We start from the raw sequence: 27,079 nt of genomic DNA, 5'->3' as shown, positions 1-27,079 counted from the left end.
CGTATTAAGAAAACATCAGAGATAAGTAACTACCTGTATCTGCAACATACTGGCTTAGACATACTTTTATCCACTATAAAGCTGAAAGGTGTTACACATGGTCACAAGTTACATTACAGTGATACAGTACCTACTGGGTACAATGTACTGAACTTGGCCAACATGTTTATTCTAACCAAAGTTCCATGTTCATTCACAGTAAGCTTCTGCAATATACTACTCAATGCATAATAAAAATGAAAAGTCATATAAAAACAACTACACAAGAGAGTTTTTGTGCTGCAACAAAGAAATACCTGTAATTACACATGTAACTGGGAAATTCACTTACTGTAATCCCTCTATTACCAGCTTTTTCTACGTTGGCACTACACTTTTAACTGCTTATTGCAAAAGTACACTTTACATATTTAACCTCACAAAATACTTGTCCTAATCAAGGCACAGAAGCCTCTATAGTACTGCAACTGTTGTTTTTCCAAAGAATGCCATTTTTAAGTTTAGTGATAATTACACTATTCCTATGAGGTCATCCAGCATTTAACATCTTCCTTTATTAATTTTGATATTGCAACTTGAAACTCATTGTAATCATAAGAAATGTTTATAAGTTTTCACTAATTTTATCCACTTTGCCTTTTCACTTATTATCTTTCTCACAAATTATTTGTGCTAAGCGACTGTGTTATCTGAACTTGACACCAGTGTTATTTATTTAAGTTGCTTAGTTTCTGCAGTGATGATTCACCATGCCTCAGCATACTTGTCAAGGCCTGCTAGGAAAGCTTTTGGTACATTCATTCCATTGCCAGACATCACTTCAAGTTGTAGACAAAGGTACTCTCTCTACTGAGATGTGAAACTTGCTGACTGGTCAGATTAGTAGCATTTTTGCCCAAAAGAAGCTTCCAAGGGCTGTGCACTGCAAAATTTCCCAGATGCCTCTTCAAATTTTCTGCATCCTAGCTATATCCTGTCCAACCTTTTCCATCAAGGAACAAATATTGTTGGATAACTCTTACTTCAGAGCTCCTTTTCCATCAAGGAACAAATACCATTGGATAACTCTTACTTCAGAGCTAGCTTATAGATCATTGTCTGGTTATGAAGAAAAAGAAGGATCAGAACTTCTTTTCACTAGTTTTGTAACCAAGCATTTCCAACGCAGTCTGCTGACAGGAGCCATACTCACTCTCCCAGCACAAGCAGTAATTGCTCCATGCCCCTTCTGACTCCCAGGCAGGATATACTGACTACATCTTCCTCATCTCAAGTGGATTCCTTTGAGTCCCTTCCAACATCCAGTCCAAGTTTGAGTACAGAAAATGATTACCATACATTTCCCTGTATAAGATGACCTTTAGATGAGGTAAAAGATTATGGCAAATTCTCATGAATTGATCTCATATGTGTAGTATAAGATGACTACTAAATTACAAAACCTTCTGTGTATAGGCTAGTTTTTGCAACAACAGGTATCTTATGAAATATTGGTTATGTAAAGATGATGTTATTAACAATGCTTTTTACGTAATTTCTCCTTAGAAATTCAAAATAAAAGAAATAACAAAGCTGATTCTATATCATGTTTTTCCTACATGTCACCTAAAGGGGGAAATTATTGTTACGTTTACATTTCACTGCCAATCAAAGCAACCCCTAAAACAATATGATGATGTACGATAATTATCATACATAATTATTGTTCGTATGATGAACCAATACTGATACTAATGCAGTTATTCCTGGTTGTTTGACATCTATACTGCAGCCACTTAACTTCAGTTTAAACATCATTTAAAGATACAGGCAGTCCCTGTTTATCGGTGGGAGTTCCATTCTGAGGGTGTGATGATAACTGAAAATCGCAGCTAACCGAAAATCGGCGCCGAAAAGTGCAGATTTTCGGTTATTGGCGCCTCTGTTAGGCATGTATCGGCACCAATACCCAATTATTGGCGCCGATAAGCTGACATCGGCGATTTTCGGTGCTGAAAATTGCCGATTTTGGTCGCTAGACAAGCACCGTAAAACCGGATCCCCGTTGACCAAGCCTGCCGTTAACCGGGGAGGACTGCCCGTAATGTGAGAGAGCAGTGGAATGACTGCATGATGAATGGAGAAAAATCTTTTACAAAAGGTGGAGCTATGCATGCTGCCCAACTTGATGTTCTCTGTGACTATGTTATAAAAGCATGGGGGAAAGCTAAAGCTAAAGTAGAAAGTGTTATAAAAGCTTTAAAAAATGTAATATCTCTAATGCCATGGATGGTACCAAAGATGATCAGTATGATAGCGACGAAGAAGCCAAAGTCGACTCACCAGAACCAGATTAGAATCCCTACGATGATGGTATACAGTATGTGGTGAATCTTGTAATATGTTAGAAACCTTTCAAAACAGATAGTGATGATTGCGAGGAATTTGATGGGTTTTAGACATATACATGTGGCAGGTTTGATGTTTTATAAATACTGAAAATCTTGATAGGAAATAAAGCTTTTATAATGTCCTAGGTATCAAATGCAACTACTGCACAGGCAGTCCCCGGTTTACGACAGGTCCGGCTTATAACGTTCCGAGGTTATGACGCTTTCAAATATATTCATCAGAAATGATTTCCCGGTTTATGATGCATGTTCCAGGGTTACGACGCACTGTACGCCGATCCGATGGAAGAAATATGGCTCCATAACAGCAGAATAATCAAAATTTGGATTTTTTTTTATGAAAAACTCAATAAAAATGTAGTTTACATCATTTTCAATACACCTAAAGCATTAAGAGTAAATTTTTCTTAGGATTTCTGACGATTTTTGACAATTTTTCGATTTACGACAATTTTCGGTTAAGACACGGCATAAAAACGGAACCCCGTCATAAACCAGGGACTGCTTGTGCTGTAAAATGAATTTTATTGAAAAATAAAGGTTGTATGTAATTCAAAATTGTTATTTACCTCAAAAATGATAATGAATTTTTACTGAAAAATTATTGTTATCCTAAATCTTACTACAGTAAACCCCGTTATTCGCGTTCTCACAATTCGCAGATTTCTCTGTAGAACATATATACATGTTATTCGCGGGAAATTCGCCCATTCATGCTATTTTTCACTGAGAAATATTCACTAATTACTGTATTTTCACATCATTTTCATGAATAATGCACTTTTTGTGATAAAACTATTAAAGTACTCAGGTACCCAGGTAATTCAATTTTGCGATGGGGTAAGCAATTAATACTGATAAGACAATATTTAGAAAATATTTTTAAATTTTGCATGGGCGCAGGCAGCAGCGTACAATCAGGCAGCGAGAGAGACCAAATTACAATAGACCAACTTCTTTTCCTCCATCTCTTTATCCCATTTTCTAGTTAAAACAGAAAAAGAGAATGATAAAAGTATAGTTAGTAACGTTATAATCTTGCGTAAATGCGCAGCCATAAACAACCGAACAAGAAACTGTTGTTTTGCTTATAACCGAATCGGATAACATCACCTGTTTTGCTTGTATCTCAACCATCATATGGTAGTAAACAATTACTGTAGTTATGTTGCAAATGACGTTAAGTAGAATAGGACTGATATATTTTTACATTATACCCTTATTCGCTAATGAGAAAAGATTGCCAAGAAAGTATACTGCTAAATTTAAGCTGCAAGTTGTAGCTGAAGCTGAGAAAACAAGCTGCTAATGACTACAAATTATCGTGCATTGGCAACATGGATAAAATTCGACCGTAAATAAAATTGGAGAGAAAGTATTTTAATCAAAACTACTGGGCATGAAAAACGCATATTACTGCTGTTTTCACGCTGATAAATACAGTACATAAAGCTCGTATTATGATGAAATCAAGTGAAAATAGCGAACGGAATCTAGATTTTTTTGCACAAGACAAACACACCCCAAACGGCCAACGTCATCTATTAACTAAAAAATAGCTTTAATTTTACGATAAAAGCTAAATTAATTTCATCGATGAGACGTATTTAAGTTATATTTTGACTTAAAAACACTTCGTATAACGAAAAATAACCTTGCACCATGTAAATTAAGTATCTAGAGTTTCATTGATGCTAATTAGAAGCAAGAAAAGCACTCTGAACTGAGGTGAATATGGCGAAATAAACTTACCGCGTAATCGATTTCCAAACCAAAACATCGATTGTTATGATCGCAATTTATGATACAAAAGCAATACAAGAATATATACAATATTATTGGATACAGTGAAGTAAAGCAAAACATTTTAAAGATTCAATGAAAAGATGCATATTCGTTATGCTGATGTTTATATAACACGATATTAATATGTGAATACAGAGTACAGTATAATGTAGGGTAGGCTACCATATATGTCTATGATATACCATAGTGTAGGCTAAGCTAATTCTTGTTTGTTATTCAATTTCTCTTTGTATTGAATTATCATAAGTCACTGCATGAACCTCTAGAATCAGCTGATATTAATAATTATTATATATATATATATATATATATATATATATATATATATATATATATATATATATATATATATATATATATATATATATATATATATATATGGCACTGAATACCCTAGTGTAAGCTAGGCTATATTCGAGATATGTTTTTTCCAACAAACGATGGGTTTTTGGAACCTAACACCATCATAAGTAAGATAACCATATATTTTTTTTTTTTGAAGTATCAAATTAGGGCAGTTCTAAGTGTTTTTAGAAGGGTTTCAATTATTTACAGAATTTAGCTATTCACAGGGGGGGGGTGTGGTATGCATCCCCCGCGAATATGGGGAGTTTACTACCGTAATTGCACTACCATTAAAATTTCTGAAAGGTTATCGAAAGATACAGGTTGCTGTGTGCGCAACCATAACTCAATGTTTACATTTTCTCAGCTGGGCTTGCAGAGATAAAAGTTGATTTCACTGATATGGAATTACAGTATACCTCAAATAGGTTATTTATTATGAAGATATGCCAATATACAGTCGACCCCAGGTATTCCCACGGGATGCGTACCACAACCTCCCGCAAATAGCTAAAATCTGCAAATACTTGACACCCGTCTAAAAATGCTTATAACTGCCTATTTTGATAGTTCAAACACCAAAAAACCCCCCTCTAAAATGGCTTATACCTGAGCATTTTAATAATTTAATCACAAAAAATTCATTTAGTCAAGAAAATACAAAAATACAGTAATTAGTGAATATTTCTCTATGAAAAATACGGTGAATAGGCAATGTGTATATTCGTTCTACAGAAAAATCTGCAAATAGGTGAAGCCGCGAATATGGAACCGTGAATAGGTGGGGGTCCACTGTGTAAGGTAAAAAGGTTTTGTTACCTTGATTATTTTGACTTCATAATGTGAATCTTTTCATGCATGCTGGTGTGCTGGTGGTTATCACACTGAGGCCGAGGCTAGCCTACCGATAAACATCACTTAGAATTCAAGGTTTGATTTTTGGAATGGTTGTACAAAATTACCCCAATTTTTAGCGGTAAATTGTAGGATTTAAAGGTTGTCTTATACGTGGAAGTATACAGTACAGGCAGTCCCCGCTTACCGGTGTTTCAGTGTTACGGCGTTTGGCTGGCAACGTCATTAACTGGATTTTCAGTGCCACTAAGCAAGGTTTTGGCACTGATATCAAGTTAACGGCACTGTTAAGCAGGGTTTTCAGCGCTATTATTGTCAATTTTCGGTTAGTGGCACTCGGCCAGGGACGGACCCCCGCCGTTAACCAAGGACTGCCTTATACAGAACCTGCCATCAAAAGCATACTCTGCTATCCACACAGTTTTTGGATCAGTCCCATAACCCTCATACCAAGTACTGACTACTGGAACACTTCCCTTAACTGTGCCCTCTACTTCCAAGATACTGACTTATTGTTCATACAGGGTAGGCTAATTAATTTGCAAGGATAAGAGCGAGTTTTGAGGTAACCTAGATAGGTTAAGCACAAGACTCTTCACACCCCTTTTTGGAACAATTAGTGTGGTCAAAAGAGAGACTTCTGAGCTACCATGTGTGCTTCACAAGCAAAATACATTACAGAAATGCACATGGTGCAATTCCCTACAAGAGCACGAGGACCCACAAATGTCTTCTGGAGGCCAACAGCCAAACAAAAAATATACAATGCCCAGACCTTTCATATTTCTAGTACTATCAGTCAACTTTTCTCTCTAAAGAACTTGCAACTTTCAAGCAGGAATAAAACAAAGTAAGTAAGTGCTTCTTGAAGCTTGAAAAGATATAGATTTTGTTTGTCTTTGCTCAACTAATGCACTGCAAAGACAATTTGCTCTTACAAAGCAGGTAACTGGTAACTAAGATGAAATTCTTGATGAAAATAGTGACCTTGGTGACTTCAGTAAAATTACAGAATCAATTACATGAAAATAATGGTAATGATAACAATGCCATCACTGCTGGGTGACTGACCTCTAGGCCATGTGAGAGATCATTTTGCTTTTATCTGGGATTCTGGCATGAAATTTACTTTTCAAGATAAAGACCTAGAGTATTTTGAGTTCATGATAATTTAGTAGTCTTGGAGTTACTGTAATACAGGAAGCTAACAGATTTGCCAAGCAACTTCTAAATAAAATTCTCATACATAAAAACAGTTTGATACCTGTTATGGCTCCAAAACAGCAGGATAATCATAATTTGGAGGTTTTGATGAAAAACTCAATAAAAATGCAGTTTACATTGTTTTCAATGCACCCAAAGCATTAGAAGTAAGGTTTTCTTATGATTTTTGACAATTTTTCGGTTTACGACGCGGCGTAAAAACGGAACCCCCGTCGTAAACCGGGGACTGCCTGTAGTTTAAAGTTTCAGCGAAATCCTGTAGAACTTGCTACATTAATATCCCAATTAATAAACTGTTTAACCAGAGGGCTGTGTTGACATTCTTATCTCTCGAAGGGCTGGCTTTAAGGGTTTGTTCTTGATGAATACATAAAAAATTCAGGGATTGGACAAACTGAGATGTTGAAGATTCTGAAAAAATTGTATTTTGGTTTGCTTCCAATACTGGATATCCACTGCCGGTTGAAAACTCAGTTTCAAAAAAAAAAAAAAAAAAAAAAAAGTTTCATCATATTGCTCAGATCACTACAGATGTAAAGTTGTCAGCTGGCAAAAGCAGTGTCAGTTCCAGTTACACTACCTCTGGAAAATATTGCCATTTTATAGATGCCCCAAGGTTTCTGGGTGACATCAAATTCCAAAAAATTTATACAAAGGAGTTTAACCTGGCAACTGAATTAACTTTCCTATCTCTCACCAGGCTAACCTTAAGGGTTTGTTCTTGATGAACTAGATTACATTTCATATATTGCAACCCATAAAAAATTTAATACTATAGTAACTGGATAGTACACTTAAAATGTTTAAGACTGTGACCAAACAAAAACTTCATTTCAATATACAGTATATTATCTCCATCCTGGTAAAAATAATCGGGTAAAAATGAAGTAATTTCCTAACATAACTCATGGGCTAATGCGAATGTGCTTTAAAAATATAATAATTTTAATGATATGAATAAAAAAAATTTCACAAGAGTGATGGTGAAGGCTGTTTATAACTAGTCTTAACCTTTGATAAGTTATTACTGAACAATGTGCAGATATGCACTGCTACATAAGATCCAAATAACATCACTCTTGAAAAACTTAACACACTCAATTTCCCTTTAAATATGACAAGGCATCATACCAGTTAAAAACTAAACCAGTATATATGATATTTTGTCCCACATGGTATATTTTGGGTAAAACAAAACCCTTACTGACTGAACTTTTCAAAACACCCAGTGGCATAGGCCTTTAATCGGTCAATTTTATTATTATTGGAGAGGTGATCTTGGCATGTCTAAGAAATAAAATAATTTAGGAGTTTTGAAGTTTTATTTCCACATTTACCTTTAGAGAAGACTTTGGCATATGAAAGTTAAACTATCACAGTGTAAGAATTTACACAGTGCTTACCACTTTGGCTACGGTCCAATTCCACGAATGTACAAACAATGAAAACAACATATATTGCACTAGCATGTATAATATGGCATAAGCATATTTGATCAAATATCCATCTCATATCAATAACACTTATAGTACTGTATTAATGTTATGGCTGATATGCTGTGACAGAACTAACCATCATCTATGAATAAACTACAAAAGCTCTTGATAGACTCATTTAAATAAATCTAGGTCTTTTAACAATGTTTTAAAGCTTGATATACTTGGAGAAAACTAACAAATCTCAACTACAATATGAACAAAACACTATAGACATATAATAACACAGGGGACATCACATAGGAGTTATAAAATTTCATGGGAAACATCACATTTAGCACTGATTTAAATGCACACAAATTACATCAATATAAATATGGAATACTCTTCCATAAATTTGAAACACTACTTCTATAAGCATTTACACCACAGTATTTCACTGAATTCAACACCAACAATGGTCAGTTACTAACTTAAGTTCTGTATATTGGAGAGGGGCACCTGGAGTGCCTTCTCAACCCTCATACTTCTTGGTAAAGTCAAAACAGACACTCCTCGAATTATGAAGGTGTTTTATGGAATTTCAAATATGATGACAATAGTGATAAAATATTATCAGAAATTCTATACTGTAATGAGTTTTGAATTTTGATTTTTTCATAGGCAAGCAATACTTGGTAGGATACTCTCGTGAATGCTGGGCATCTTGCAGTCACTAGTAAATACTTTACAACCAATACTTTGTACTGTTCTGTGTTGATATTTTCTGTTTTGGATACCCTAATATGTCTACTTTGTGTTTATAAGCATCCATCACATGTATGAAATGCTCATGTGTGTCTCCTACTACTGGTAAGAAGAAAAACAGGAAGGCAATTAATCTTAGAGGACGATCTTGAGCATCTTAAATAATAACAAGTGAATTAAGTGATGCCGTGACATCTTTGGTATCGGTAAAATCTGCTGTCATAAGGCTCATCACATACAAAGAGCTCTGGGCTGATCGATGAGATGAAGAAATTACTGTAGAAGACAATGTACAGAAGAGTATGCTGCTTAGCATATTGATCCAGAATAAGACAAGAAGTCTTTTGAAATCCTTAAAGTGTGTGCCATTGACCTTAAATATACACAGCAGAGTATGGCCAATGCTGATTTCAATGCTTAATTTTACTACTTAATTCTTCAAACATTCTTCTGTCCCAATGAGTTTTCATCTGTGTATGTTAAAGGTGGGTACCCATACAACCATTCTATTTTTAATTTTCAGCACATTACTCAATACATTACACGAGGGATTCCATACTTGCATTATAAAACAGGCTTTGTGTTAACAAGTTTACCCTCAGGTTAACATAAATGTTCTAAGAATGTTTAAGGAAGGTTACACTAGCCTACAACATTCGTTACAGTAGGGTTTTAAATGCATTTTTACTAGTGATATTTTCTCTTTGTAATATGTTTATGAGAACATAACCCCATCATAACTCGGAAGTGTCTGTATTAGAGAAATACTAGCATCACAGAAAGCAAGATAAAAAATAAAATTACAACACACTGCACAACTATCAAATGACAGCATTTACCATGACTAGACTAACAAATAAGATCCAATGATTTTTTTTTTACAGTGTCTACTCTCCTACAAAGGTGTGACTGACAAATGAGTAAATCTGGTACTATAAAATACCGTCTTCATATGGATATGCACAATGGCTTTTCCAATAAACCTCCAACTGCTTTCAAAAGTTGAAAATTGCAAATTACTTTCCAATACCATACTAAACTGATGATTATGGTAAGCAGTTTACAGTTAAAGCATCTTCAAATACACGACTGGACTAAAGAAACTAAAAAAATATGTTAACGCTTTGAAAGATTTACAATTCACGAATGATTTTCTATTTGTTTCATAAGGTCACTTGCATCTCATGAAACAAATGGAAATACAATGTGAAAAAAGGGACATCAAAGAGAAATTTTTAAAAAATGAATTGTAGCAATTTTCTTTTAAAACTTTTAAATATCATATCATTTGCTCAATATTTGTTCCGGATTCAAAGACACTGTGTTCAAGCTAAGGTAAACATTAAAGCACCAGCTAGAATATTTCTAACAATAAAAAAATAAATCACCAAAAAGGCTTTTAATTAACATTTTCTTTGTAGTGAGCCAATCTGTCAAGCTCCTGGGTTTTACTATCCCCTACTGATCCTGGGCAAGCTTGGGAATTACATATTCTAAACAACTGCCAATGGTTATTATATGAAGTAAAGAGCAGAAATGCAAAACATACTATACTCAGCTGCCAACAGTCATTTATCAGGCAATCACATTTACATGAACACTGAAATCTAAGTTTCAGAAACTTAAGATGTAGCTAATATTACATTTCACAAACTGGTAATAAAGCTTACATCCAAAGCACATATACTTTGGCTAATCTAACAAACCAACACTACCCTTCATGTACAGTACTGGATATTGTCCTTTCAATATTCACATACAGTACGTGATAATCACAGCATAGTTTGTGATTTTGCACACATTAAATAGTACACAATCTTTAAGAAGGATTTCCAACTGTACACAAATTCATCTCCGAGTATGTCTCTCCAGAGCATTAAAACTGAACTTCACAACCAGGATATGAAAGAACAATGTACTACTGTAGTTAACTTAATTCCTTTACTACTATTGAAACGGCTTCTGATATGCAATGACCACAAACAGTATGCCAATGCTGTGAACTAAGTAGACAGCTTCTTAATACAAAAAAATAGACACCAAGACAAAAATACTGCACTGCTCAGAAACACAAATGCACTGTACTACTGTATTATTTTCCTAATGCAACAAACTGGTAAACCACAACAATAAAGTCCCTGATTTTTTTTCATTTCCAATAGCTTTACTTTCTTCACTTTCTGTTTTTTTTTTTGCATACTGACACATTTCTGCAGCTTACATTCAAACGCTGCATACTAACATAATTCTATAGCTACACCTGACGAAGGCCTTTTCTCAAATAAAATTTACTAATACAAAAAAAAATATATATATATATAAACCACTTCAAGTCTAAGCTGCTAATAATAGAATAATAAATAACAAAACATGTGAATAACATTCACAGCAATATGTAAATGCTCCATCTACTACAAATGAACCAAAATGCCAAACTCTTAAAGTAATTTGTATTTTTCCTAACAAACAAACCTGAGGTCTTTACATATGAGATTAACTTTCAGTGAAAACTGGAGCCGGCCATTTAACTATAAACAAGGTGGTTGCTGGTACTTGACTACTGACTGTAGGGGTGGAAGCCCCACCATCCACCTGGTATACGCATTCACTTTACCTTCTGGCCCAGGTAGCAGAATGAGGGGTGGCTAGAGGTGGGCCATTTATGTAAAGACCTCAGGTTTGTATGTTAGGAAAAATACAAATCACTTTACAAATTTGGCATTTGTTCCTACATGTATGATGTCATGTGCAATGTTCTGCATGACACTATCACCATCCCACAAACCTCTAGATCCCTAAAGATAAGCAGTCATCAACAAAACTAATGCTCCTCCAGACAACGGCATTTCTCATATCTATATAACAAAATCAGAACTCTATCATTCAATTATACAATCAAAGTCAGTGTGAGTTTCTGGTTCCTCTGACACAGATTTACATTTACTGTACCTTCTAGTGCAAAGCTATGTTTTCCCTTCTGAAATGTAATTGACTGTAAGCTATCTCCATGTAATTTAAGGAACCTTAAAGCGTTAAAAACCACTAATTTCCATATGACTAAGACTGATTTTATGATGGATCCAAAATTAAAGTACCTGTAGCTACCATTTCTTTACATACAAAATATTTGGAAAAATAAAAAGGAAAACTAATTACAAAGCCATAAATTTCAATGATTATTAAAATTAATGGGCTACATGTATGAACTTGATTAAAAACTGCACTGAAATTCTGTATCTATGTTCAGTTCATGGGATTTACTCTGTTGATTATGTTGAACTATACATACAACAAGCAACTGAGGCAATAAAATACTCTGTATCCAGTAATACGTACATATTATGAGCTCAAAACATCTACGTTCTTGATAACACCTGTATTGTTTAGGTCAGAGACTAAAATCATGAGTTGCACGAGTAACCCCTCAGTAAATAAGAAAGAATGGTTTCATTCATAATCTAACATTTGACACAAAACTTTTGTATTATTAACCTTACGCTTTGAAAGGTTATGTCTCAGTTTTGGAGAGTTTTGCCATGAAGTTTATGTCTTGAACTAAATCATTTCAGCATTCATTCCTGAAATGGACTATGCCATGGATAAACCATTCCTCGGACATCAACAATCTTAATGCGAGGAGGCAATCCTTCTTCATCTTTATGATGCTTATTGACATGTGTTCTAAGATTTCCTTTTTGAGTTGACCGATAGGGGCAGTAATCACAAGCAAATGGCTTCTCTCCTGTATGAGTGCGCATGTGATTCAACAGATTTGTTGAAGTTACAGTAACGTAGTCACAGTATGAGCAATCAAATTTCTTGACATCTGAAACCCATTTCTTGAAATTTCCTTTCTTATAATTGCCATACGCACCTGGCTTTCTTCCTCGGACTCTATTTTTCTGTGGTGCCTTCACTACAACTGCAGGCTGGAAGGTGACCTTCACATCTTGCTTCCGACATTCTTTCTTCTCTGCTCTAGGCTGGGTCATATTTTTCACCAATTTCCTTGTGGGATGGGCTTTCCCCACTCCTTGCGTTACATTTTCCACCAACCCCACTTCAACGAAGTCATTCGCCACCCCTACCTGATGGTCCTTCAGCACCCCAAGCTGCACGACGTTGTTACGCGGCTTCAAGCGCACGACGTCCTTCACCAATTCCTGTTGGAGGATGCGTAGCTCTCAAAACGGTAAGCCAGTCACAATCAAATTGAATGTTCAAGAAAAGGGCAGATTAATCAGTAATAAATGCTAAATCCTTAAATTTAACAACAACGGTTCACAAAAACTTAAATACAGGAGTTGTAGGCTTACCTGTAGCTGTAGCATTATCTTATCTTTCCTTTAATTTTAACATCTTCCCCTTAAAATAATGTTGGAATGAATGATATAGTTTGTAATTTATAGTGCTGTATTTAATGTTTTTACACAAAAAATATTCTACAAATATTTCTTCCAGTCACATACAAAATAAAAGCATTACATAAACAAAATTTCTACTTAACAAACTAAAAAAATTGGTTTATCTCAAAAAGGGTGGAAAATGTTTACAGTAAATATGATCATGACCTGATGCACATTAACATATGTGCAGAGTAGTACTTAATATCAGGCTAAACCATGAAAAGATGATCCACTGACTTTTACTAAAAATTGCTGGGAAGATCACCTGTAATGCTGTGTATATCTAAACCAATTTTGTAAGCTGTAACAGTTGTGTTGAGATACTGACACTGACACATTTTCGCAGTACTTAATATGCACGTTGTATATAACTAACTGTTTGTGCCTTAGATCATCCTAAAATGTCTTGGAATTGATACTCATTCTCTGGAAACATTTTTCAAATTCCTAAACAGGGGAGTTATTCTTTTCTAACATGGAGGCATCTCCTAAAATATGTTGATAAAGAACATTTACCTTCTAAATGAGAATTCCTGTTCCCTTGACAGAACCCTAACAAAACTGAACAAACAAGCATTTCTACAATGATAATCCTTAAGGAGACATCAGCCACATCTTTGACAAAGACAAATACTAACCACATGTGTGTATTATTTCCTCTAAACGCGCCCAAATCCTAAAATTAAATACCGTACCTTTATGTAAAAAAAATATTGCTATCAACCCAACATTATTTGGAAAAGCACAAGCCATATCAAAAAGGAAAAAAGCTATAATTTCTTTGAACAAATTTGTGTCTGGCCCTTTCATGTTTCTGTACAACATCTTTGCGATTGCTTCGAAAAGAGCATAATGAGCATCCATAGGGCCTTTCCCCTGTATGTGTTCGAATGTGTCGCATGAGGTCACGGGACGTCTTGAAGGTGGCTCGCAAGCAGTACGGGCAGGAAAACTGCGATCGTGGTGGATAGGTTAATGTACCATCTTTCTCCATGATTGGTGTACATGCCCCAACATCCAGAGTCACCTCCTATGGAGCAAGGATATTCTTACAAATTTTGCTTTCCATATTTTCTATTTCAAAAAATTATTAAAAAGTATTCAATCAAAGTAACCAAATAAAATCTTAAATCAGTGAAACTGTATACTGTACTGTGTCCCTCCTCGCAAATTACTGATAAAAGTGAATTCTCAATCACATACAGTATTCTATTTTATGTCCAAAAATAGCAAAAGATAGGTTTCTCTTGATCATTCTATCAAGTTCTACCATCCCTAAGGCAACACTGCACCTAAGATTCATTCAAATCTAGAAGGTCATTTTAATTGCCCATTTTCTCTAACAGTTTCTCATCTATCCACACTACAAACCTTTAAAACAAGATTCTCCACAAAAGAAAATCTTGGTTTCAAAGGTGCTAGGGCAGCAATTCTAATTGCAATTACGATTTTATAATAAACTTTCAAACATACATTTTATGGTCAAACTTTAAAACAATTCTAATTTCTTAAATAGTATACTGCATGTATATTTCTTACCACTGAAATTTGATGAGAGAAATTAACATAGTTACTGTAATGCAAATTATATCCATGATGTAGTAAAGTACTTCATATGGCAAAATAAAAAACTGGCATCTTTGTATAAAAATTATTCAAGAAGTCCCTCAACTCCATTCTGTTACCATCTGAACAAGTTGTGAGAACAGAAATTGATAGAGAGACGTAAACATTTTGCCCTACCATAATAAAATGACTTGGGATGAACTCTTTCAACACCAAGCACTACCTTGGTTCAGTTATATATTCGTCATCTATAACTACTGAGTCAGCTGTGATGTGTTAATTGGAAAGAAATATGAGTGATAAGCATTAAAACATGAACACTTCTGCAACAAGTTATGAGATCCTCCAACTTTGCTCAAGAAGTGGTGGGCAGAGCACTTAAAAGACAATATCACTTATCATACCAAGTCTCCCCGGCCCCCAACTGTAATTTGCCATTTTGACCATTCTTTTAAACATACTGTAAACAACGTGTACTATTTAGCTCAAATAAGACAATAAAATAAATATTACAACGTATGTCTTACAATAAATATTAAAATGTAAGAAATTTCCACAGCATAATACAATTGTAGTCAGGGAGAAACAGGCAGGAGTTAAAGGTCATCAAATACTTATCCCATCAACCCTGAATTAAGACTGGTATAAGCTATAAACCAAGCAACATTTTATAAGTTAACCCTGACCTAACCTACCCTGACCAAGGATGGTTTTTAACCCGTAAGATTGTTTTTCACATAAATTATATAGTTTTGTACTGCAGCTTGCTGGCTTAGTTGGTAAGTTTACTCAAGTGGTGCCCTACATCAACTGGTCAGTTAGTGATAAATGATTTGTTTAACCAGACCTCTGAATATCAACTGGTCTCGCTGATACAATTTACAGACATGTTTAGAAAAGTTTCACATTTTTTTTTAACTGTGTGGGCATACACAACTGCAATAACCATGATGCCCTCTCAACTTCTCAAATTCTTTGCACTTTTTGGATATGCTTGTCAATACAAAGCCTGAGGTCTAAATGAAAGGATATGAAGAAACCCTGACATCCATAGCAAGGTTCAAACCCACATCCTGAGTATCAGAACGAGGTTATGTTACTGACCTGATCACGAGAGGATTATGATTAGATTGCTAATGCAACCTCATTCTGATACTCTGGATGCAAATTTGAATCTTGCTATGGATGTCAGAATTTCTTCAAATTCTTGCATATGGACCTAAGGCTTTGTAGTTACAAGCATATCCAAAAAAATTAGGGGAATTCAAGAAGTTAAGTGGGCACTGGGGTTATTACAGTTACATATGTATCTGGTAAAAAGTGACCAGTAGATTCTATACATATCTATGCATATTTTTTGTGGGTGAGTTGGATGTCAAATGATACATAATTTAGAATTAAAGTATAGACTAAATAATGTATGAGAAAATAAATCACTCAATAGAAATCATACATACATGGTATATATAAATAAATACATGCTATTCAAATAACTTGTGAATAAACCCTCTAGAATTTACATGAAACAAATAATTATATGAATAGGTATCAAATGAAATGTAGAAATGTGATAAATGCAGTGTAAAGAAAAAAGTAACGTTTCATTTAAAAAATTACTTACTCTCAGCTTTACTTTCTAGGCCCCCAAGAATCACTAAAACACTAAAAGAATCCGAGTTTTTCTTAATAGGCAATTTTGAGCTTATCAAATTTAAAAATTCAATTTCTTGGTAATCAGCAAAGGCATTTTCTTATTTAAACATGTAACTAGGAGAGGTACACAAGGTTAAAAGCAAGTAACCTTTACAAGTTAAAGTACAGTACTGTGCTACTGTATCCTTACTTGAGAAAGCAAAGGATAATTAATACCAAAGTAAGACTTTTCTATATATTTAAATTCTCAGTTTATACATACCATGCAATCCTGCATGAAATATTTACAATATTTTTCTTTAAAAGTAGAATATTTACAATACTTTCTTTTAAGTGGAATATTTACAATATTTTTCTCTTAAGTGCTACAACACAAACTATAATATCAATTACACTTAACATTCATTGTAATTCATGAAGAAAAACTATAGGGGTATACTGTACCCATAATTAATACTGATTAAAGATGTCTACATATCAAACTAGAAAAAAAAATCCACAAAACAACAGATATTGGCACATATGAAAAATATCATAAATAGTTTTCAAGTTTCCCTGGACCACTAAGCACAGAACTGAGTCCTTTACACTTAGCACGATTCATTACAACCCCTACATATTCCCCAACTCAGCCAACCCCTACATATTCCCCCACTCAGCCAAAAATCACTTTGGAAGGCATTTTTTCTTTACATTATTATTTCTTAGTAAGATTACTCCAGTAATAAATTTCTAGACTTTAAAAATTTGCCAGGTGACATTATTTTGAAGTTACCTCAAAACTGAAAAAAGTGTCCACTAACAGTGACAAAACGGCAGCAAGCATACCGCTGACCAAAAGGCAAAAAGACATTAGCAATAAATTTATTGAACATTAAGCACAACACATCAAAGTGAAGCAAGGTACAAAAAATTTATGTGCATGAAAAATGCAGTAATGAATGGCCCATTATGAGAGGAAAAACAGCAATATTCCTTGTGTAACTGGAATGGTTTTCAATGTTGTAGGGCTATTCTATGATTAATGAGTTCACATGAAGAAACTATATTTCTACAATGAAATTCCTTTTTCATACAAAGCCATATATCATAAATACCCTGCTATCTAAATTCCCATTACAAGTTTGCTCCAATATCAACTCTGAAAAACAGAAATCAAGGAGAAAATACTGTATGAAAAACTAGTAAGACAAAAGCTTATCAAACGATCTTTTACAATTTCATCATAAGACTCTATAAGCCCCAAAAGAAAGTATCACTTATATAAGTCTTGCAAGGCACAAGGTAGGTGGTAATTTTCAATCCCAGCTACAATGCTTACCTCCCTTTAACTTTTCACTTTCCTTTCAGCCTCTTCCTACTTAGCTACCAAACTTCTCTGGTATGGATGTCCTCTTCAGCCAGAGATTTATCTCTTTTAGATAGAGTGATTCGTGGTGGTACGTTTCTGTTTCCTAATATTAGCAGTTTTGACTTGGACCATCAACGGATGGTCTCTTGAATGTCAATTTTTTATAAGTTGTATTTTAACAGAGATCTTTCACATCGTCAACTGATCCCTGATCCCCTTTTCCTGCCAAGAGCAACCAGATTTGCTGAACAGCAGTAAAAGTGCCTCATTGTAGAACTTCTCAGTTCCAGAGGTCCTTTATTCCTCAAACCATTGGACTATGGAACAGCCTCCCTGAGGATGTTGCGCAACTGGAACTTCAAAAGTTCAAGCAAGATCCAATGCATTACTACCCTAATACTATTCTCCTTGCATTCTAATACATTTTTATCTACAGGTAGTGCTTGAGTTATGATAATTCGCCTTGCGATAATTCAATTTTGCGATGGGCTTAGCAATTAACACCGATACAACAATTTTGAAAATATTTTAAAATTTTGCGCAGAATGGGCGCAGGTAACAGCGTACAATCAAGCAGCGTGAGAAACCAAATGCGTACAGCCATAAACAACCAAATGGAAAACAGCTGTTTTGCTATATCAATCGAATTGGATAACAACAGCTGTTTTGCTTGCATTTCAACCATCATATGATAGTAAACAATTACCGTAGTTATGTTACAAATGATGTCAAGTAGAATAAGACTGATATATTTTTACATTATACCCTTATTCACTATGGAGAAGAGATTGGCAAGAAAATATACTGCTAAAATTCATCTGCAAGTTGTAGCTGAAGCTGAGAAAACGATGTTCAAGCTGCTAATGACCATAAATTATCATGCATCGGCAACATGGGTGAAACCTATAAACTTTGATATGCCATCAAACTCAACCGTAAATAAAATTAGAGAAAAGTATTTTAACCAAAACTACTGGGCATGAAAGATATATATGTATAGCTTGTATTATGATGAAACCAAGTGAAAATAGCTAATAGAATTTGTTGATTTTTTTATGCAAATACATGCCCCAACGCCATCTATTAATGAAAAAATACTAAATTTAGCTTCCAACGGGATGTATTTAAGTCATATTTCAACTTACAAATGCTTCGGGTAACAAAAAAAATAACCTCGTCCCATATAAACAGAGTACAGTACAGTAAACACCCCCGTGTTCGCAGATTTCTCTGTGGAATGTATATACACATTATTTGTGGAAATTTCGCCCATTCGCTGTATTTTTCACTGAGAAATATTCACTAATTACTATATTTTCATACCATTTTCATGACTAAATGCACTTTTTGTGATAAAACTACTAAAATACTCAGGTATAAGCATTTTTAGTTTTTTTTTTTAAGCTATCAAAATAGGCAGTTCTAAGTGTTTTTAGACAGGTTTTAAGTATTTGTGCATTTTAGCTGTTAAGATGGGAGGGGGTTTACAGTACACATCCCCCCCCCAAATATGGGGGGTTTACTGTATCTAGATTCGTTTACGGTAACTAGAAGCAAGAAAATTGCTCTGAATTGAGTTAAATATGGCAAAATAAACTTAACGCGTAATCACCCTCACCTGATATACAAACCAAAACATTGATTTCTCTGCTTGTATTGTATAACACAGGAGTAATATGAGAATACATACAGTGTTATTGGATACTGTGAAGTAAAGCATAAGTTTTTAAAAGATCCATGGAAAAGATGCATGTGCGTTATGTTTGCATTATTGTATAATACGATAATCACACAGTATGTGAATATTACATACGCTAATTTTCTATCTTGTGTATGATGCACCACCGTTAAAATTATCTTCAAAATTAGGTTTTCAAAAGTTGTATGATAAGTGAGCATATATGGTAAACTCTTTAAAACTCAAATTTGCTGCTTTATCATTCCCCCCCTCTTCCTATTTTTAGTTATACGTAGCCATCAACAGCCTGACACCGTTCAAGTTGCTGATGACTTACTGAAATACTCTTACATTCTGATTCTTGTTTGCATTATTCAATTTCTTTTTGTGCTGGCTTATTATTATAAGTCAACCTGCACTGAACCTCCAGAATTAGATGATATTAATAATTACTATAACATATATGTAAATAGTATACTGTATAATGTAGGCTAGGCTACCATATATGTTTAAATGGTACTGAATACCCTAGTGTAGGCTAAGCTAAATTCAGGATACGCTTTTTCCAACAAATGATGGGGTTTTTGGAACCTAACTCCACTGTAAGTAAGACAATACCTGTATTTATTTATTTATCAATTTATTTTTTATTTTTTAATAAGTGAGATCTCTTCTTTCTGTCTTTCCTTTTACCTACTCTTACTTCTTCCTATTGAACGCCATATTCTTTGGAAGACTGAACTAAAGTCAATGGTCTTTGTGGGCTTGTTCCATTTGAATTGGGTTCATCTTCTGAATACAAATAACTCAAACTTTTCCCACACTAGGAACAAAAATATCAATCCTGTTATCACTCAATTCCATGACCCAGAGTTAAGGGAGAAGTCTTTGTCTGCCAGTATTTCATGGTACAGTAAAAGCATAATTACTCTCATTTCATCTTAAAACTCTAAAATAACTGCATATTAAATAAGAAAATTCATAAAAAACCATCACAATGACTGTATATGACAATCAGTACTGCACACTCAGGGAGAGGCAATTTCAAACTTCTTACTCTGATGGATGTTTACTTTTACAATACCCATAGCTACCTCCTCCACTAACAATAAAAAAGCAACTCAACTATCTTCCGCCTTACTGTAACATAGTGTCATACCATTTTCCCATGTAACATGTTCTTTTAATGATTTAGATATATGAAGATAAAATGCCTTGTAGTACAGAAGTACTTGAAAATTTACAATATTATATGGGTAAGTATTTACTATTCACAAAACTTTATACATAATGGAGACCAAATTACTTTGCTCTGTTACACATTCTCTGCTTTTCTGGATGTGATGCACCACAAAATGCTCCCTAAGAAAATAAAGCCTACCTCCTTGAAATACCAAGAGATTACTTTCTAATCAGTATAACAGGACCAAAATTTCTTATATATTTTAAACTGCCATTTCAATTTACAGAAAAAAAACCTACACGTGTTAAATTAGTGATTATGAAATTGTTTTTTTTGGCCTGTTCAGAATTATTTACACTGTACCTTGCAGATGGCAAAATTTTGTAATAACTTAGTGTTGTGAATTCTGTAAAAATATAAACTGAGCAATGAGTCCAAAATGAAGTGGGAGAGAGAGAGAGAGAGAAAGATAACTTAGCACTTCACACATCAGAGATGCCCTACTGTAGAGGCTCATACACGATCACTTAATCCCCCCTTTTTAATTTTGCTTTCAAACATCCACATTCTCTATTAGAGAAACACCAAAAAAATTTCCCCTAATTTCACAAAGTTGTCACAAATAAAAAGAATAAAAAAAATACCATTCTAGAGTAGAGCCTTGACCTTGTCAAACTATTTTACCAACAGACTTTCGGGGTACCAGAGGGTTGAGTCACAAGGGTACTACCTTTGGTTACAGTTTTTCTATACCTCATCAACTTTAAGAATCGCATTCACTAAAAAAAAAAAAAAAAACTCCACTCCATTTCAGTGTCCTTTAGTTTACTAACAGTTATCTAGTCTTTTCATTGCACAAATCCTTTTACTTTCGATTTCAGTTCTTTACTTCTTCTTTTACAGTAGATTTAATATAATGGCATCAGCGATGTTACTTTTACTGATAGAATGTACAGAGATTTGATTCATCCATTTTGCAAGTCTATTACAAAGCTGAATATGTAATTTCCTAAATTCACATTAGCCATTAAATTATTTGCAGAGTAAGTTATTTTGTTTGCCTTATTTTAATTAAGGATACTTTGCATACTGCAAATGAAACTTACAGGATGACATATGGTTAATGACAGGTAACAAAGCTTTGCATGAAAATATGTACCAGTAGATTAGGCTGCAGCTGACTCCTGACTCCATAAATCTTAAAGTGGTTTGATTCAACACCTGACAGTTTCATGCAATAGCAATGGATGACTATGCCAATACGAAGATGCTAAAATTTCACTCTGAACATGTGTAAACAATTTACTTTCCAAAGCATACACCAGAGTACATTTTTTTGGGGGACCTAAAAAGGAACCTCAAATGGGTTCTTGTCATATAATGTATAAAACTACTAAATGTACTGTATAAACAAATACACTAAACTCTAAAATTTATTACTTTTAAAAGTATCCTTACTGTTACTCAAGACTGGATTCCCCTCTGTGAATACATTATATTAACAAGCAGATAACATTTAGGCACTTCGGTTACCTCAACAATGATGCTCATACACTACTCAAATCAAACAGGAAGCATGCTTCAGGTGTATCCCAAACTCCCAGTCACTTGTCTTTAAAACTGTTATGAACCAAAGGACTAAGGTTTAGCACCCTGCTGCCTCTTACTTGCTACCTCTGAGTGTTTACTTATAATGTGAACCTTAACGTTGGTACTTTGTGCTGCACAGTAGTCACAATATGGGCATTTGTACGGCTTCTCTCCTGTGTGCGTTCGTATGTGGCGTTTGAGGTCACTCGTCTGCTTGAAAGTTGCCCGACAACAGAAGGGGCACTGGTAAACTTGAGGTTTCCGGATTCCTCTGCTCAAAAACCTCAAACTGCTGCTCCTCTCCTCACTGCTTGCACCCGACGCCTGGGGGACAAAACCCTCCATTACTGCCGAATTGATTTACTTTTTAACAAAAAGTCATCCACTAACATGATATAATAACACGTATCTTTAAGGTTCCAACAACTACAACAACACTATACCAGCAGAAACACTAACCACACATCTAGTGAATCTAAATTTATAATCATCATATAAACGACAAATGCTGGGAGGACCATGTGTGACGATAGCCTCTGAGCATTTCAGGAACTAAGAAAAGTTGAACTTACTGCAAACCTCAACTACTGAGAAACCACTAACAAACTTATATCATCTTCTGGCTTCCAATGATAATTTCTTAAAAATAAAAAAAAAAAATAAATAAATAAAAAGAAACCTTTTCCTGTATAATCAACCAATTTCCATCTTTGTGAACAGCTTACTTAAGACCATTCACATACATGCTGTGTAGTTTCATGGAATATACTGTACCTGACACAATATTAGGATGAAATTAAGTCCTGATTAAGAAAAAAAACCTCAATCCTAACAATATTTGCAAAGAACTTTTTAAAATTTAAGAATGTAAGTGGTAAAAAAAAAAAAAAAAACTTGGTACAGTATTCAAAATAGATCATATGATGTGATTTAACATAATTCTTAAAGCCATACTTCTTTAACCATTTCTTCAGGGTAAAAAGAATTTACTTTTCTACAATACATCTCATTTATGTAGTCAGGGTATTAACAGAAAAAAAAAAGACCAATATTCTGCTAATAAAACCAACAATACTCAAACCACTAAATGCTGATAAATTCAATTACAAAGACCCTTTATTTCAGAGGCCTGATCTTGTTCAACTAACATCTACAATTTGACCCAACTTTCTTCCCACCCTATTCTTTTTTCCTGCTTCCAATAGGCCTGGCTGATGTAGGCTTAAAGCTGACTATTCTATCGACTTTATCCCTAAATATAAATAGCAATGGAAAACTATTCTTTTTTATGAAATTATTAAATCTCTATGTTTAATCCCTTGACCTTTCATTCTCAAGTTACTGGGTGTCTAAAGAAGGAATTTACACTTAGAAAGACTGGGTAGCCAAAACTTAACACCCAGATTATCAAAGATACGCTTTAAAAATTGAGAAAAATGGAACCAACCAAATAACAAGGGAACTTGCATATTTGAGAGAGAGAGAGAGAGAGAGAGAGAGAGAGAGAGAGAGAGAGAGAGAGAGAGAGAGAGAGAGAGAGAGAGAGAGAGAGAGAGAGAGTGTGTTTAATATTTCCATAAATATTAGTTGAATCCCTAGAATTCACCTCTTACTCTTGGTGATAAACCAAACTGGGTAATCAACTCAGCTTGACTGAATTCAACTCAATTTATACATGAAAGTGAGAAAATGAAGTAAAAATGGCCTTTTACTCCCCATTTCCAAAAGATACCTCTTATTCCTAATGAAGCAAGGTACTGTCCTTATACATAAACAAATTGCAGTAATCAATCTTGGAACTACTGACTTTTGAAAAACTGAGAAGAGCCAAACTTATGAAGTTTCATTCCCCATACAATTCACAAAAAAAACAAGATGGAGAGAATTTGGCATAGAGTATATCTCTTGCAAACGTCCTTTTTAGTTAAACACTACTTTCTCTTCTTCTGTACAATTTTCTTGTGTCCTTGTCTGGGATGGGAGTTTGCCTACTGAACTTTGCTGCATGGCTAAACAGAATAATATTCACTTGACACTTTTTCTGACATACACTGGTATGTAATGCTTGACACAAATATTCTTGTACTTGTCACTTTCCTGGTTATACAAACACGGTCATTCATTACAACATTCATTTAAAGTGATTCACTTCAATGCAGTTGTGGGAAAAACATTTTACTCAAGTTCCACTAAAAATTACAGCACAAATTAAATGTGTAAATCTGTATAATTCTAAAATAAAGGTTGCCTTGTTTTGACTTTAATACTGTAGCTATCCATCAAAAACAAACTTGTTTCTCTAATACTCAAACGTCTAGCACAAAAATTTACGAAGTACTCACACATCAATGCTTTTCATTTCCAACTTAGGCTAAATCATATTTGTACACATTCAAGTTTATACAAAGGAGCTCTTCTCACTCAGAGCACTAGTATGTTTACGATGAATGTGTATTCTGACGGTATAATTTTGTGTAGCACAGTAGTCACAATAGGGGCACTTATAGGGCTTTTCTCCTGTGTGTGTCCGAATGTGTCGCTTGAGATCATTGGCCTTCTTGAACCCTGCCCTAGCACAAAGGGGGCAATGGTACAGCCCTGGTCTGCCGCTGCCTCTTCGGAAACCCCTTAAACAGCCTCTCTCCTCATAGCCAACATCACTTTCCTAGGAGAAACAAGGACAGTACTTATATTCTGATTTTCACACAAGTACTAATCACTTTATTTCCACACATCACTAAGAGATTTACAATGTGGTCTTGTAGATCAAAATTTAAATCGTATGGGTCACTTCAAGTACAATAACAATTAGCCATGATCTGGTATCACTATACACTGTAGCAATTAAACTCACCTAAGCATCTTCCAGTAAATATTTCATTTTGTTTACTGTATATGGTAAATCAGCCACAAAAAGCTGAAATTCATCAAAATATTCTAGGGAAACTAACTCAGGCACCAAACATTTTGTGAAGAACCACTTTCACCTTTACCAGTGACTGATGCACATCAGCTCAGCATGTCACTATGCTTGCAATAAATGTGAATCCTGATGTTGCTTCTTTGAGCAGTACGATAGTCACAATAAGGGCATTTATGAGGCTTCTCTCCTGTGTGATTTCTAACATGGCGATTCAAATGTGGTTTTGTAGTAAAGGTTCTTTTGCACAAAGGGCACTGATAATCTTGCTGCTGGCTGATTCCTCTTCCATAGAACCTTAAACTGGTCCTCGCCTGACCTCCACTTAGAGCCTAAGGAGGATAGAACCCTATGTTACAACCTCTGCTGGAGAGAAAAAGTAAAAGGAAATTTTTTCCAAAAGCCTAAATAAAAATTTATTGATGCAGTCAAATACTACATTTTGGAACTCTTCTCGAAAATTAAAAATAAACTATGAACATTTCACCCAAGAAAAGAATATATGCAACCATGTTAAAAATACTCCACTTTTCCCTTGGTTTACCTTTCAAATTCAGTTGCCATTCATACATTTACTAGGACTAGCAGTAATATGACACAAAGATGTTTAAACAGACCCAAGAAATCTAGGTGAATTTCTACTGGGTTAACATAAAAAAATTTAGTCAAAACTTTTTCAAAATTATAAAAAAGAAAGAAAAGTTAAAATATTTCCTTATCAACACTAAATTCTGTTTAAATAATATCCGTTGATTATTTAAATAAAATATCCATTAAAATTAAAGCTTTCTTTGTTCTTCAGCACTGTAATATATATACTGTACAGTATACAGGCAGTCCTCGCTTACTGTCATTTTGGTGTTACGGCACTTGGCTAGCGACATTGTTAACCAAATTCTCGGTGTAGGTAAACGATTTTCAGTGCTGGCAAGTGGTTTATCAGCGTTGGTAAGCAGTTTCTCGGTGCCGGTAACGAGTTAAAAGCACCATTAGGCGGTTTATCAGCGATTTTCGGTTAGTGGCGCTCGACTGGGAACAGAACTCTGCCATTAACCGGGGACTGCCTGGGTTATTGGAGGGCTCGGTTATCGGAGACCCGGTTTTACGGGGTTTGTCTAGCGATGAAAATCCCAGATTTCTGCTTATCGGCACTGATAATTGGGTATTGGCGCTGATACAAACCTAACAGAGGTGGCAATCTCCTGTTATCGAAAATCGCCAATTTTCAGTTATCGGTGATTTTTGCTTATTGTCAGGCTGTCTGAACAGAACCCCCACCGTTAACCGGGGACTGCCTGTACTGTATAAAATATATGGCAACTATGTTTGCATTTGACATTGTTTGCTGTATGACATAATGATGTTCTAATAGCTTTGGTTGAAATTTACATGCCGCGAGGCCAATTATATGTTTCCTTGTTTTAACATCATCTTCTAGTGTTTGTATACAAATTTCACCCATCAGGTTTCATATTTTGTGGTCTACAAGTCTGACAATTTAGAGCCAAAATATAAATGTAGTACAACGAAGTGACACAATCTAGTGGTAATTCAAGCATGCAAAAAGCTAAGGTTGCAAATGCAAAATCCATGGTAGCAAGCAAAAAAAAAAAAAAAAAACTCATGTTGGATCCACAGTTACCTATTACTTATTCGTAAGTTCCTTTGCTCCCCTTATTTATCGTTTCACATAAATAGGACTTCAGTTGTGTGGAAATTTGGGATTTTCTACATTGCTCTTAGGAAACAACAAAAATTAGCACAAGGTAGTGGTTTAAAAAGTATTTCTCCTAAGTTGTGTTCATTTAAATTTCTTGCAAACCCACATACTGCAAAACTCAAGAGGTACAATGAACCTACTCAATCACCTACCTGGGGTGTGCTGATTACACTGTGCATTGTGGGCAGGGTAAAAGCTCTTTTGCAGCA

At 34.7% G+C, this 27,079-nt stretch overlaps 1 protein-coding gene across 44 annotated transcripts in view; it reads right to left on the bottom strand.

The window, feature by feature from the left end:
- The window catches only part of LOC136844932 (zinc finger and BTB domain-containing protein 24-like), a 202,656-nt gene that overhangs the window by 129,076 nt on the left and 46,501 nt on the right, over positions 1–27,079 (bottom strand). For 5 of the 44 annotated variants that reach the window (XM_067114289.1, XM_067114287.1, XM_067114290.1 and 2 more), the window contains exon 6: positions 8,200–12,966. The exons of 33 other annotated variants lie outside the window; for them this stretch is intronic. In XM_067114289.1, coding sequence (XP_066970390.1) covers positions 12,376–12,966 — 591 coding nt within the window. In that variant the 3' untranslated portion in view covers positions 8,200–12,375. Of the gene's footprint in view, positions 1–8,199; positions 12,967–13,198; positions 14,240–16,649; positions 22,555–27,079 lie in introns of those variants that run through there. 6 more of the 44 variants (XM_067114323.1, XM_067114326.1, XM_067114325.1 and 3 more) reach the window with 3 other exon arrangements.

The sequence above is a fragment of the Macrobrachium rosenbergii genome, chromosome 13 (assembly GCF_040412425.1).
Source record: "Macrobrachium rosenbergii isolate ZJJX-2024 chromosome 13, ASM4041242v1, whole genome shotgun sequence".
In the NCBI taxonomy this organism is placed as follows: Eukaryota; Metazoa; Arthropoda; class Malacostraca; order Decapoda; family Palaemonidae; genus Macrobrachium; species Macrobrachium rosenbergii.
Note: the sequence above shows the minus strand (reverse complement) of the source record. Positions and strands in the feature narration are given on the sequence as shown.